This window comes from Rhinoraja longicauda, chromosome 14, assembly GCF_053455715.1.
Source record: "Rhinoraja longicauda isolate Sanriku21f chromosome 14, sRhiLon1.1, whole genome shotgun sequence".
Lineage (NCBI taxonomy): Eukaryota > Metazoa > Chordata > Chondrichthyes > Rajiformes > Arhynchobatidae > Rhinoraja > Rhinoraja longicauda.
The window spans coordinates 39,013,831-39,028,740 of record NC_135966.1 but is presented as its reverse complement, the minus strand read 5'-3'; the positions used below and the strand labels follow the sequence as shown (position 1 = coordinate 39,028,740).

Below are 14,910 nucleotides of genomic sequence, written 5' to 3'. Positions count from 1 at the left end.
CTGTGGGCTCCTTCCCACGAAGGGGTAAGTGAGGAAACAGTATGTTCTTTCCCCTTTCACCAGGGCCAGTCCTATCTCCGGAAATGGTTGTTTATCCTAATGGGTGCAATGGAATTGCCAGCATGTTTAATGAACACAACCCTCTATGGAGGTTTTATTCATCATGAAATGGCAGGACTTCCCTGGACTGCTTGTACTCACTTGTGGAACATCAGGCCCTCATTACTTCACACACCCAGCAGAACGCAGCAAAGCACCTGGAGCTCTCCCATTTGAGATCCATTCAAAATGTGCAAAGGTGCAAGTTCAATTCCAGGTGAAATGCCCTTAAGCTCAAAACTTTCCCATTTTGAACAACCCTTTCTTTATTTGTTGTATAATTCTGTACCTTAACCAATTTGGATCAACATCAGTGGTGCCGGAACCCTGAGGTGGAGGGGGAGTGTCCTTTGGTTTGACAAGAGACAACGTCAGTTACTGTGCAGAGTGAAGGAACCACAGCTTGTCCTGTGCTGGGCTCAAAGCCACATTGCTGCTTCTCTGGAATTCCACACAAGTCCCTCTGCAGAAGGTCAGTAAACTTCAGACATTATTCTTCATTGGTAAAAGTGGATTAAATGAACGGGTTTAAATGATTGAAATGTAGTTTGCAAAACTGATGTACTTCAATTTTTATTTTTAAATGAGTTCTCCTATTGCAATGATGGTGTCTTAACTAAAAAGGGAACAATTTTTATTATTTATGCAACATCCAACTGATTAAAATCTAAAATAGTGATGTTTCTCTTGACTAATCAAATGCACTTTATTCTTTCCCACACTTCAAATTTCCTGTTTGCTATCTGCTGTATGAAAATGTTTCAATATATAACCTTTGCTGTTTCTGTTTTCCAAAACAATGTTTTGATATTTACAAAAATAAATTGTCGGATTAATCATTTTCCTCCACAGACGTTGCCTGAGCCGCTGAGTTCCTCCAGACGTTTGTCTTTTTGCTTCAAGAAGAATAAGTGGTTGTGTTGAATTTTCAGAAGGTCTTTGATAAAGTCATGCATAAAAGATCAACAAGGAATAATAAAATATGTGGATTTGGCAATGTTCAACTGGCAGGCTTGGAACTGATATTTATTTTGGGTGGCACATGGTGACAAATAAGCCATCATGGAAACCATTGCTTGAGCCTGTTATTTTCAATGTACATTAATGATTTTGACAAGGAAGTAAATTTAATATTTCTAAGTTTGATGACATGAAACTGAGAGTAATTAGAAGCAAAGAGGATGCAAAAATGTTTCCAGGTGATCTAAGTCAGTTGAGCTAGTGCCCCCAAAAAAACACAGATGCAACATAGAGTCATTGAGCTGTACAGCATTGAAATAGGCCCATCGGTCCAATGCATGCATGCTGACCAAGATGTCTATCTGAGCCAGTCCCAACTGCCTGCACCTAACCCATGTCTGTCCATACATTTCCTAAACATAATATTGTGGATATACATGATTCTATGATGAAAAAGCAGAAAGACTGAGAACTGTATGAATTGTGCTTGATTCAGAAATATTAATAAGAAATCTGCATCTTTGTCCACCAGTCACTGAAAGCAGACATGAGATGCAGCACGCAATAAGTAGGCAAGTGACGTTTGTTGGTCTTCTCTTCTGGAGTTTTTGAGCACAGTAACAAGATGTCGTTGCCATTTTACAGGATATTCCTGAGACCACCCCTTTTGTGTTCTGTTTTGTTCTCCTTACCCGAGAAAGGGTTTTCTGCCACAGAAGGAATTCAGCCAAAGCTGACCAGACTGATTCCTGGAATGGCAGGGCTAACATGTGAGGAGAGGAGGAACCACTGGGTCAGTAGTCACTGCAGTTTGGAAGAGATAAACGGGACCTCACTAAATCAAACAATTCAGGCAGAGCTAGACAAACTCCATATGTAAGGATTTTTTCAGTGACTGGAGGATGTAGAACAAGGGGTCAGACTTAAGACCTTATGGGCTGAGATGTGGAGAAATGTCTTCATGCTGAATATTGTGAGCCTTTAAAAATTCACCCCACGGAAAAAATGGTAGATGACAAGTAACTGAATCCAGGTAAGTAGGGGATAATGTTTTTTTTGACTTGAGGCTTAAATAGGGAGAGAATTGTAATATAGGATTGACAGAGAAGATTGTGTTGAATGACGGAACCTGCGCTGCTCTAGCAGATGCGGCTTACCTGCAGTCCATCTGTCTTTGTGTTTTATGTTGTTTTTTTGTCTTGATTGTAGTGTTTAGATGCGATGTAGTTTTTTGTGGTTGTGTACTATGTGGGGAGGGGGGGGGGGGCTGTAAAATTGTCTCTCCTGAACGGAAACGCACATTTTCCTGGGCTGTGTCTCCGTTTCCGCTGCGGCCTACCATCGCAGAGCCCACAGACCAGACTTGCCATCTGGACATCGGAAGCTCGCAGGCCCTGGGGTGGGGGCCGCCATCGGGAGCTCTGGCAGCGGCAGCGTCTTCGCCCGCCCCGATTCGTGGGGCTTGGGTCGGCCCACCGCGGACATTTCACCGTCCGACGCGGCCTAAAATAGGCTGCGGGATTTTTCTCTGCCCGGCGGGGGCTTCAATGTCGGGAGCCCCGACCACCCCGACGTGCAGCGGCAGCATCTTCGCCCACCCCGAATCGCGGGGCTTGGGTCGGCCCGCTGCGTACCTTTCACCGTCCGGCCCGGCCTGGAACGTGGCAACTTCAACAGCCTGACCGCGGGAGAAGACGGCAGGGGAAGGGAAAAGACATCCTGGTCTTCCATCACAGTGAGGAGGTGACTGGAGGAGACACACTGTGATGGATGTTTCTTTTTGTTTGTTTGTGTTGGTTGTGATTGTGATTGTGTGTGGAATGGCTTATTTTTATTGCTCTATTGCTGGACTGTGGGTAACCTTTCATTTCACTGCACATCTTGTGACAAATAAACTTGACTTGAGGCTCAAAGTGGCAAATAATCCACTCCTGCTCCTCTTTTGCATGTTTCAATAAGGTTTAGTGATGGTTTGATCTTTTCTTTGCCCTACACACCTCTGCTGCCTACTGACACATTGTGAAATTTAGTTGAGAAAAAAACAGAAAGAAAAACAGCCCAGAGCTCAGAATAGCCAAATCTTTGTGGTTAAATTGCAAGAGAGCTCTTAATGCAGCCTTGACCATTGCTCTGAATTTTGCTTCAGGTCCTGAATGTGATGTGGAGAAAGGCAGAACCCCTCATTGCTCTTGGGATCTCTCAGATCTATATAATCTTCTGAATGAGCTTGAAAAACACAATAATTACACCTTGCGCCCTTCTAACCTCACATTTCTTTAAAATTTAAAAAATAAACTTTAGGCACAATAAACAATTTTTTACAAAACTAATTTTGAAGAAAAGGGTCCTGACCCATTACATCACATAGCCATGTTCTCCAGGGATGCTGCCTGACATGCTGAGTTACTCCATTATTTTGTGTCTTTCCTTGGTAAACCAGAATTTGCAGTTCCTTGTTTCTACACAATTATAAAACTACATAAAAACATCTTCAGACACTGTATACATTCAATACTGTCACACTCAATAGCATTAGCATTTATCTTTTCATTAAACACCTTTAACACTCATGTGGCCCCCCTGTGGTGATATCCCTTCTCTTGTATGAGGGGTGTCCCCACCAGACTCATCCCACTATGTGCAGCAGGAGAAGGTCCCTTGACTGTGGTCCTCCCCCTCAGGGTGTTTATGGTGGCTGCACCAAGCTTCAGTGCGTTCCTCAGCACGTTTTCCTGCAGTCTGGAGTGGGTCAGGTGGCAACATTCCCCGATGGACCTCACTTTGACATATCGTTGCTACATTCCTCAGCATAGTAACAGTGTGTGGGGTAAGTTCCTGTCCTGATAATCCGGCATTTGACCCACAATGAGCAGTACCAGAACAGAAACACTGCAATGGAACTTTTATCTTTAGAAACGAAAAAGTCAGTTACTCACTCTTACTTTCAATGGCCTTAGCATTGAAGGCAAGCAAACCATATGCCTTCTTAATTACCATAACCACTTGTGCTACCACCTTCCGTGAGCTCTGAACTTGGACTCCAAATGTACTGAAGATATGTGTCTCAAACAGGCTCTGTCTCAAACTTTGTTATTTCCCACAGGGAATCCACAAAATGAGGCCAACTTTTCTAGGCAGCAGTTTGCCAGCTGATTTGATGTTTGGTTTCTTTGTTTTCCTGCTTCGACCTGTTTCCACACAGAGTAAGTACTTTCTCATACAATACAATACAATACAATACAATATATCTTTTTTGTCATTGTACAGGGGTACAACGAGATTGGGAATGTGCCTCCCATACGATGCAATAAATTAATTAGCTAGTCACGGTAGCGCAGCGGTAGAGTTGCTGCTTTACAGCGAATGCAGCGCCGGAGACGCAGGTTCGATCCTGACTACGGGTGCTGCACTGTAAGGAGTTTGTACGTTCTCCCCGTGACCTGCGTGGGTTTTCTCCGAGATCTTCGGTTTCCTCCCACACTCCAAAGACGTACAGGTATGTAGGTTAATTGGCTGGGTAAATGTAAAAATTGTCCCTAGTGGGTGTAGGATAGTGTTAATGTACGGGGATCACTGGGCGGCACGGACTTGGAGGGCCGAAAAGGCCTGTTTCCGGCTGTAGATATATGATATGATAATATTAATTTAAACAACCCAATGAAACAAATTGGAACAGTTTTAAAACAGAATAAAGTGCAAGTAGATCTGTGCCGGTTCACTGTGCGATGTGACCATCCGGCTCAGCAGGACTGGTTCATAGCAGCTATGGTCCTGGGGATGAAGCTGTTCCTGAGTCTGGAGGTGCGGGCGTAGAAGGCCTTGTATCGTCTGCCCGATGGTAGAAGCTCGAACAGACTGTTGCAGGGGGTGTGGAGACTTTGTGGATGCTGGTGGCTTTTCTGAGGCGTCGTGTTGTAGATTCCCTCCAAGGCTGGTAGCTGTGTTCCGATGGTCCTCTGAGCTCTACGGACTACCCGCTGAAGAGCTTTCCTCTCTACTTCCGTGCGGCTGAGATACCACACAGGGATGCCATGTGTTAGAATGTGCTCTATGGTGCAGCGGTAGAATGTCGTCAGCAGCTGTTAGGGTAGACCAGACTTTTTCAGTGTTCTTATGTAGAACAGTCGTTGCTGTGCCTTCTTGATCAGTGCAGCAGTGTTATTGGACCATGTTAGGTCCTCCGAAATGTGAGTGCCCAGAAACTTGAAGCTGGACACTCTCTCCACACTGTCCCCGTTGATAAAGATCGGGGCGTATTCCCCGTTGTGTGACCTACGGAAGTTGATGATCAGCTCCTTGGTCTTGGTGGTATTTAGGGACAGGTTGTTATCAGAGCACCAGTCCGCCAGGTTCTGCACCTCTGCTCTGTATTTTGTTTCATCACCGTTGGTGATCAGCCCGATAACCGTTGTGTCGTCTGCAAACTTGACAATGGTGTTGGTGTCGAATGCAGGACACAGTCGTGTGTGAAGAGGGAGTAGAGCATGGGGCTCAGAACACAGCCCTGTGGTGTGCCGGTACTCAGGGTGATAGTGGAGGACAGGTGCAGGCCCATTCTCACTGCCTGCGGTCGTTCCAGCAGGAAGTCCAGGATCCAGTCGCATAACGACAAGCTGAGGCCCAGCTGGTGGAGTTTGGTAATGAGCTTGGTGGGGATGACCGTGTTAAAGGCAGAACTATAGTCAATGAATAGCATCCTCACGTACGTACCCTGTCTCTCCAGGTGAGTCAGGACAGTGAGAAGAGCCAGAGAGATGGCGTCCTCAGTGGATCTATTTGCCCTGTATGCAAATTGATGTGGGTCCAGTGAGGCAGGGATGCTGGATTTGATGTGTGAGAGGACCACCGGTCATAACAAGTTTGTCTTACTTTATCATTGTCCGTGTAAACCCACACCCCATTGTCAATCTCGTTTCCCTCTCCACGTCTCTGAATGTGCTGCTGCCTCACATATCCATGCCATCCTTGCTGGAGCTCCATTTCTGAGCCCCTCCCATCAGCTCCTTCTCCTGCACCGACACGGTCCATATCAAAGTCAGAAATGGCCCCCGGTGAGCTTGTTGCAGAGGTAATCTCTCCCTCCTTATCCCGCCCAGCCTGTCTGCAGCCTTTGACACGGTTGTCCACACCATCCTCCCCCAACACTTCCCCACCACAGTCCAGGCGGGTGGAACAGCCCTCGACTTATCGATCCACTCGCAGTCCGAGAACTACCTGCAATGCTTCACTTCACGCTCCCGCACAGTTCTGCTGAGCCCCCTTCGACAATCTACCCTGGACCCCTCCTATTTCTCATCCTCACGCTGCCCTTCGGTGACATCAGCTGAAGTTTCAGCGTTGCTTCCACAAGTTGACTGTGGACACCAGCTCAAACCCCCCAGCAACTCCCTCGACCCCTCCATCATCTCCACATTCCCAGACTACACGTGGGACATCCAGGACTGGATGAGCAGAATTCCCCTCCAACTGAACACTTTGAATCCCAAAGTTGTCTTCAGTCCTACTACAACCCCTTTCCCCAGCCCGCAATTCCATTCCATTCAAATCCCAGAATATTTTGGGGGTCAGACAGGAGATTCAGTGGCAGCAAACCAGACTCCAGGATGGTGATTTGCCTCCCCGGTGCCAGGGCCCAGGATGGTGCGTTGCCTCACCGGTGCCAGACTCCAGGATGGTGCGTTGCCTCCCCGGTGCCAGGGCCCAGGATGGTGCGTTGCCTCCCCGGTGCCAGGGCCCAGGATGGTGCGTTCCTTCCCCGGTGCCAGGGCCCAGGATGGTGCGTTGCCTCCCCGGTGCCAGGGCCCAGGATGGTGCGTTGCCTCCCTGGTGCCAGGGCCCAGGATGTCTCCCAGCAGCTGTAGGACATTCTCAAGGATGAAGGTGAGCAGCCAGAAGGTGGTGGGCACTTTGGCACAAATGAGATGGGTAGGAAAAGGGATAATGTCTGATATTTTCCCTACCACTGACGTGAGTCTCACTACATTGACAACTCTCCAACCCTTCCAGGATCTCACCTGTGACTGGAGAACACACGCAGAGCTTTGTTAAGGCTCGCCGGGCTCGCCATCTCTAGATTCTGTCCGGTGCCATGTGTTAATGAGGATAGGAATAGGAAGAAAGAACAGATGAATGTATGGCTCAGGAGTTGGTGAAGGGGGCTGGGATTCAGATTTTTCCGCCATTGGGATCTCTTCTGGGGCAAACGTGACCTCTACAAGAGGGATAGTTTGTGTCTGAAATGGACGGGAACCAATATGTTTGCATGGAGATGCACTAGTGTTACCAGGAAGGTTAAACTGGAGAGGCAGGGGGGTGATGGGAAGATGGAGATGAGGATAAGTAAGTCTCAAAGGAAGGACAGACAGAGGGAGGTGAAGTTATATAGTGAAACTGATGGGCGGAGGTATGTTTATTTCAATGCAAGGAGTATTGTGGACAAAGTAGATGAACTTAGAGCCGAGATCGCTGTTGGGGACTATGACATTGTGGTCATTGTGGAAATATGGTTGTCACAGGGACATGACTAGCAGCTCAATGTTCCGTGTTTCTATGTTTCAAATGTGATAGAGAAGGAGGGAAAAGAGATGGGGGGGATTGCTCTACTAATCAGGGAAACTGTTGTTGGCACTCAGAGAGGACACACTGGATGGTTTGTCCATTGATGTGATATGGGTCGAGCCATGTAAAAGTAAGAAAGATGCAAGCAATTCAACGGAATTGTATGTGAGGTCCCCCAAGAGCAAGCAAGAAATAGAGGAACAGATATGGACACACATTAGTGGACGATTACACAAAGGGACGTCTTAGGGGGTGACTAATGGTATATCCAATAAGATTTCTTGTGACAGCTGTGAATAGTGCAACATGAGAAAGGAATCCAAAATGGACCTTGTGTTGGGAAATGAGACTGGCCAGGTGACTGGTGTTTCAGTGAAAGAGTATTTTGGAGATAGTAATTACAACTCCATAAGTTTTAAGATTGATTTGAATAGGGGCAAGTCTGGACTTTGACACAAGTCATTAATTTGAGTAAGGCAAATGACAATATTATTAGGCAGGAGCTTGGTAAGGTACACTCAGAGCAGTTGTTATTAAGTTATTCTACGTCTGAGATTGAGAGTTGTCTGAAGGATAGTTGATCAAAGCTCAAGACCGGCAGGTTCCATGAAGGAGGGATAAGACTGGCAAAGGGAACCTTCGATGGCCAAAGAGGTTTGTAAATTTGGTCAAAAATAGAAAGGAAACACGTGCAAGGTTCAAGAGTATGATAGCAGAGAGGGCCTTTGAGGAATATAAAGCAAGGAGGAAAGAAGTCAAGCGGGTGATTAGAAGTGAGAAAAGAGGCCACAAAATGGCTATGGCGATTTGGAGTAAAGAAAGTTCCAAGCCATCTTATACTGACATTAAAATCAAGACGGTAAACAAGGAGAAAGTAAACAAGAATAAATGAGGGAAACTGAGACTGGAGTTAAGGGATGTAGGTCAGGTATCAGATAGCCCCAGGGAAGAGAGGAGCAAGGCAAAAAGACAAAATAGTGAAATAAAGTGAAATATGTCAGTAAAACAGGTGTGGTAGATTGTTTGGGGATTCTTTGCCTGAAAGTCATTAAGTTGTAAGATACCCAAGAGAAATACGAAGTGTGGTTTTTTCAGTTTGCATGTGGCCTCACTCTAGCATTGGAGGAGGCCAAGGACAGAAAGATAAGTATGGGAATGGGAGTTTAAATGGTTTATTTGTTTAAAATGGGGATAGAGAATTCAGGAAATTAAAGAACTGTGAGTCACACATCAATGGTAGGAAACAATTGGAAAGGATTCTTTGGGATAGAATTGACTCCCATTTGGAACAAAATAGATTAATTAAAGACAATAGGCATGACTTTTACGTGGCATTGTCTGCAGTGATTTTAGTAAGGCATGATAGACTGATGCTGAAGATTAATAAGTATGGGATTAACATTAAATTGTTTGTCAGGATTCAGAACTGGCAGACTAGAAAACAAAGGAAAAGACAACATTCAGGCAGGAAGTCTGTGACCAGTGGAGTTATATATAGATCTCTGCTAGGACCACTGTCGTTCATAATTTATACAATGAATTTAAATGTAGATGGGTCGGTTAGTACATTTGCAGATGAGATCAAGATTGCTGGGGTTGTGCAGTGTGAGCAACGCTGTCAATGTATCAAAGTATGTTGTAAAGTAAAGTATGGGATATAGAGCAGCTACGGAAATGGGTGGACAAATGACAGATGCACTTTGGGAGGTTGAATGTAAGGGGAAGATAAACAATCAACAGCAAGACCCTTAACAGCATTGATGTACAGAGGGACCTTGGGATCCAGGTCCAGAACTCTCTGAAAGTGGTAATACAGGTAGATAGAGTGGCAAAGAAGGCAGATGGCATGTCTTTGGGTGGATCATTGTCTATAAGAGTCAGGAAGTCCGGATGTGATGCAGCTTTGTAGGACTTTGGTTAGGCCGGATTTCAAGCATTACATGCAGTTCTGGATGCCCAATAGAGGAAAGATGTCGAGGCTTTGAAGAAAGGGCTGAGAGGGTTTACAAGAATAATGTCTGTATTACTGGGTATCAGCTACAGGGAGAGGTTGAATAGACTTGGATAGTTTTCTATGGAATGTTTGACGTTGAGGTGAGGCTTGATAGAATTATACCAAGTTATGGTCAGTGTAGACAGTCAGAATCTTTTCCCCAGGTTGGAAATATCAAATGCTAGAGGGCATGGCTTTAAAGTGAGAGGGGCAAAGTGTGAAGGAGATGTGAAGGGCAAGTATTTTACACAGAGAGTGGTGAGTGGCTGGATCATGCTGCTGGTGGTGATGGAGGTAGATGTGTGATTGGGATTTAAGAGACTTTTGGATGGGCACATGGACATGCAGGGAATGGAGAGATATGACTTATGTGTAGGCAGATAAGAGTTCGTCTTGGCATTATGCTCGACACAGACCTTGTGGGCCGAGGGGCTTGTTTCTGTGCTGAACTGGTCTATGTTGTAAACCACTGCTGGACGAGGAGCAGGCAGGAGGCAGGAGCGTGTTTATTCTGTCCCAGGTCGGTCCCACAAGGGCCGGGGATGCGGTGTGTACAGGATCCGTCTGATCTCCATCCACTTCAGGAAGCCCCGCCACAGGGAAGGCCGGCTGGAGACCCAACACAAACACCCTGTCTCCCACTCACTCTTCTCATGTCACGAAGTATCCCTGGATCAGGCCAGGTTAGTCCACACATCTCTTCACAAACTCTGCCCGTCTCTCTGGAGGTTCTGTGGGAGATCAAAACATTCAGGTGGAGGAAATGTGCTGAAAATGTTAATTCCTTCATTTTTCCTCTTTCCAACAGAAAAGATAAATCAGATTTATTTCATGGATAATGGAGGCGACATTGTGTTAAAAGGACCGGAGAATCCTGGGAGTAACATTCTTGTCTGGGAATTTGAACCACACTCAGCGCGGGTAAAACAGACAGTGGTAACTCTCCGCCCGGCTAACAGCGGCGCGTGGAACATGCAGATGGGCAATGGCACGAGTCACACGGAGGTGCATGTGGGTGACCGCACTGTTGATCTGGCAATTAAAAAACCCACATTTAAATGGTCGGGATTGTTCACTTTGAATGAAAAACAGCCGAGGAACCAGATCCTGAAACTGTATGAAATATATGGGATCAAAGGTGAGTGGGAGAGACACGGATCAACAATGTGTTTCTCTGTAAATAATGTCATGTATAATGATGAGAGGTGGCGGGAATTGTGAGACTTCTTCCCCCGGTGAATCTCTCAATGAAACAATTGGGGGAAAGATTTTCTGCATTGATTCTGTGGGTCTGGGGTGAGATTGCCCAGTGACACTGCTGCTCAAAGTTACCCAGTGAACCAGGTCCATGCCTCACTTGGTTGAGATCCCAGAGGAAGTCCATCATCTGTGGAACTTGCACTCAGTCAGAGAGATCCCACCTTGAGGGCGTTCGGGGGAGACACGACAGGGACAAATGTATCAATCCAGTTACATCTGAACGGTGTTTGCATTCACTGGTCAGAGTGTTGCCGGTTGTACCAGCAGTGCCACAGTGAACAGCGGGCGATTACCTGCGTGAATGTGAACAGATTCAGGACTTCCTCCCACGCGTTTCACAATGAGGAATTCGCGAACTTGCTGACGGTTCCTGCGGTGAATCTGCCGGCGCTCCCCGTCACTTCTCCACGTGGAGACCAGGAGTGGAGCAGGAACACGCTGATATTCCCCGACCCTGACGCTCCAGGATCCGGTGCCGGGTGGAAACTGTTTAGGAATCGAAACTAATCGTTTTTGTAGAATTAGAGACCCTTTTATTATTTTTTAAATGAAATATTCAATATTAATAAATGTGTTTACTTCTAAAAGTTGGCGCCATTCAGAACCATTCCATTAGCTTGAGAACTTCATCAGAGGATGAACAAGGCCTTTGCCTCCTTTAGATAATTCTCCACAGGTAGAATCCAAAGGGATTTGAATTAAGTCATTGCTCTAACGTTTGCCGATAGGGAGTGAATGAAAAGTTGGATCCAACTACTTTGTTCTTCATGCTTTCCCCAGCAAAATCTCCATTGCAGAATATTCTAGGCTGCAGGAGTACATGCTGAGAGACACACTGAAGATCGGTGCCAACACTGCAAAGGCATCGTGGAATAGAGCTGCAGTCCATGGTCCTTCTGCCACCAGGTCCTGAGGAGCTAAATCTAATGTACAAACCTCTGAAACACTTGAATTCGCATAATCTCAGGATGCAACATGAGTGTCAATAGTGTTGTGTACACAATATGTGTGAACACTGCCAAAGTGAGGACAATAACACAGTGTGTAGTCTGAACAATATCAAATTCAGATTTAGATTCAGATTAGTTCACTGTCATATACATTTGGGTAAAACACATTGATTGTTTAGATGAAGTGCAGCGTAAATTATAATAACAGGTACAGTAAAAACATGCAACAAAAGCAAAACAGCAGAACGGTGCAGAGATTACAGTGCAGTCTGAAATAATGCAAAATAAAACTAACGTTTAGGAAAATGCCCCAGGGGATGGATGATTGGTTTAACGTATGTTGACTGTTTGTGGCTCTGGGCTTGGACCAGCTAGAGTTTGGCAGAATGAGGGGCGGGTCTAGGTTTTCAGCTGAGGTGGGATTGAGCCCAGTCATTGGACTGGACACACCACGACTCACTCTGAATCCCATTGATCTGTTGTTCACAGTTGAAGCAAGTCCACAGCGCCCTCTGCTGGGCAGTGACGTCACACTCAGCTGCACCATCTCCAGACTCTCAGATACAGTCAGTCTTCACTGGAGACCAAAAGACTCATCCCAGCAGAACAGGAGCAACACTGAGCAGATCCGCCTGAATAACACGGTCTATCTGATGGTCCGACATGTCACAGTGGAGGATGGGAAGTTGTATGTTTGTGAAGTGCAGGAAAACGGAAAAATCGTTCACACAAGTAATGGAGATTTTACTGTAAACAAAAGTAAGTGTAAATACCTCCCATTGGATATCAAGTAGACACTTGTATCACGGTGCTTCTTGTAATGTTATGCGTGCGCCCTGTGATGAACTGTGGACAGTGACCAACTGCTCTCGTGTATAAAATGCTGCAATGATCAGGGAGAAGTTTCCAGAAAGTCTCTCTCTGTGGAGCAGCTGCCTGCTTGTCTCTGTGTGACAGACACACAGCACGGGAGGGATGATATCTTTCTGTAACTATTGTTCAGTAAAGTATTTTGTCAGTTTAACTTGCCATCAATGCTCCAGTATCTGAGACTGAGATACTGATACAGGACTCACGTCAAAGTGTCAGATAGAAAGTGTAGTCACCATGACAACCGCCAGCCCTTGCTGTTCACACTCACACTGGGGGTCCCGGTGCACACATCAGCACTGAACAACAACCCGTCCGCTCTCCCCTCACTGACCCTTCACTGAACCTGCACCTCCTGCAGACCGACAGAGATTCACCTCCCGGGCCGCTCTCGGGAGTCTCCGGGAGGTTTCATCCCATCCCGGGAGATTCCAGGACAGTCCATGATTTACTGCAATTTACTACATTACAGTAAATTTTGTTTATAAAAAGATTTGATGAGTTTTGGAGCAAAATTCATTTGCATTTGAAGCTTGATCAGCTGAACAAACCACCGCAAATATTTATCAGAATGGGGTTGAGAATCTCTCTGTGCCACAGTAACTGTAAAACTGAAAGGAGTTATCCTCTGTCTCTCTGATACAGCTTTATATAACAAGCGATACACGGTTTACCGCTCCAGCACAGACCACAGTGAACTTCACCTGGTTTGCTATAATACTCATGGGGATCCCGACACAGTCATGACCTGGACATCTCGTCGCTTTCAACGATACAACGTAATAGCAACTGCAACACCCTCTCAGCCCATCAATGTCGAAGGGGCCGACTTCGGGAATCGCCTGGTGACCTCAGCGAAACCCTTCGATGGCAAGGATTTCAGTGTGAGGATTGTCCCCGTTATGTTTCAAGATGCCGGACGTTACAGTTGTTTTCTTGGAAAAGGTGCATCAGTGAAGGATGAGGGCAGATCTCCATTTCTCACCGTTGATCTCATCACAGTGAAAGGTAGGAGACAGAATGCTGCCAGTGTTTTTACTGATGAACTCATTCTTTAAACATGAATTCTTAAACATTCTTTCCACAGTCAGCGCTGAACCGTCTGATGCAGCGAATAAATGACAACAATAGTGGTGTAGCGACCATAGAGATTAGTCCTAGGAGTCGAACCCTCAGATTGGCCAGCAAGGTCACGTGTGAGTGTGACGGTAGGGATTGGTCCAGGGAGTTGAGCCCGCTGATTGGACAGCGACGTCACGTGTGGTTTTGGCGCCCAAAACCAGTCAGTTAGGAGAGTTCTTCGAAGTGAACAGTTATAATTAATGGTTATCTGTAATCTTGTTCGTTATACTTTGTAATCGAATGTTGCTGTCGCAATAAACTTCTTCAACAAAGATTGAGCCTCCAGTGGTCACCATTCTGAGCATCTCACTCAGATGCTCCTAAAATGACCCCCATATTCCTCTTTGCCCCTTGAAGTTCTCTTTTTATTTTTAAAACCGTCTTGACGCATGAAAAAGGGTGCAATTCATGGAATATCAGTGGCAGTGGGGTGTTGTGTCCAACACTGTGGGCAGTGGGGTGTTGTGTCCAAATCTGTGGGCAGTGGGGTGTTGTGTCCAACACTGGGCAGTGGGGTGTTGTATCCAACACTGTGGGCAGTGGGGTGTTGTGTCCAACACTGTGGGCAGTGGGGTGTTGTGTCCAACACTGTGGGCAGTGGGGTGTTGTGTCCAACACTGTGGGCAGTGGGGTGTTGTGTCCAACACTGTGGGCAGTGGGGTGTTGTGTCCAACACTGTGGGCAGTGGGGTGTTGTGTCCAACACTGTGAGCAGTGGGGTGTTGTGTCCAACACTGGGCAGTGGGGTGTTGTGTCCAACACTGGGCAGTGGAGTGTTGTGTCCAACACTGTGGGCAGTGGGGTGTTGTGTCCAACACTGTGGGCAGTGGGGTGTTGTGTCCAACACTGTGGGCAGTGGGGTGTTGTGTCCAACACTGTGGGCAGTGGCACCATTGTGGGAATTGTGTTTATTCAGCAACGTTCTCAAAGTTGGCGTAGAAGCTTGTCAGTGATCCTTTGGGATAGTTCTCCAGGCATCGGGGTTTAAGAAAACGTTGGGTAGAAACCCCAGCTGTTGTTTTAATTCTCAGTGAATTTCTTGTTTCCCAGCTGAAGAATCTAATGCAAGGACTGAGGGAAGAAACGTTACCCTGACCTG

General features: G+C 46.3%; 1 protein-coding gene across 1 annotated transcript; it reads left to right on the top strand.

The window, feature by feature from the left end:
• Window positions 1-497: 497 nt before the first annotated feature.
• Window positions 498-14,906, top strand: LOC144599775 (uncharacterized). The gene is made up of 6 exons (XM_078411012.1): window positions 498-571; window positions 4,163-4,262; window positions 10,419-10,748; window positions 12,310-12,579; window positions 13,336-13,574; window positions 14,862-14,906. The coding sequence occupies exons 2-6, from the start codon at window positions 4,175-4,177 to the stop codon at window positions 14,904-14,906; spliced, it is 972 nt and encodes a 323-aa protein (XP_078267138.1). The 5' UTR covers window positions 498-571; window positions 4,163-4,174.
• The last annotated feature ends 4 nt before the right edge of the window (window positions 14,907-14,910 follow it).

What these genes read in the sequence shown, in the direction of transcription:
- LOC144599775 (XM_078411012.1), top strand. Translation starts at nt 4,175, where the DNA reads ATGAGGCCAACTTTTCTAGGCAGCAGTTTGCCAGCTGATTTGATGTTT. An exon ending in TCGACCTGTTTCCACACAGA is followed by an intron (nt 4,263 to 10,418) that starts GTAAGTACTTTC and finishes TCTTTCCAACAG; the next exon opens with AAAAGATAAATCAGATTTAT. An exon ending in TCGATGGCAAGGATTTCAGT is followed by an intron (nt 13,575 to 14,861) that starts GTGAGGATTGTC and finishes CTTGTTTCCCAG; the next exon opens with CTGAAGAATCTAATGCAAGG.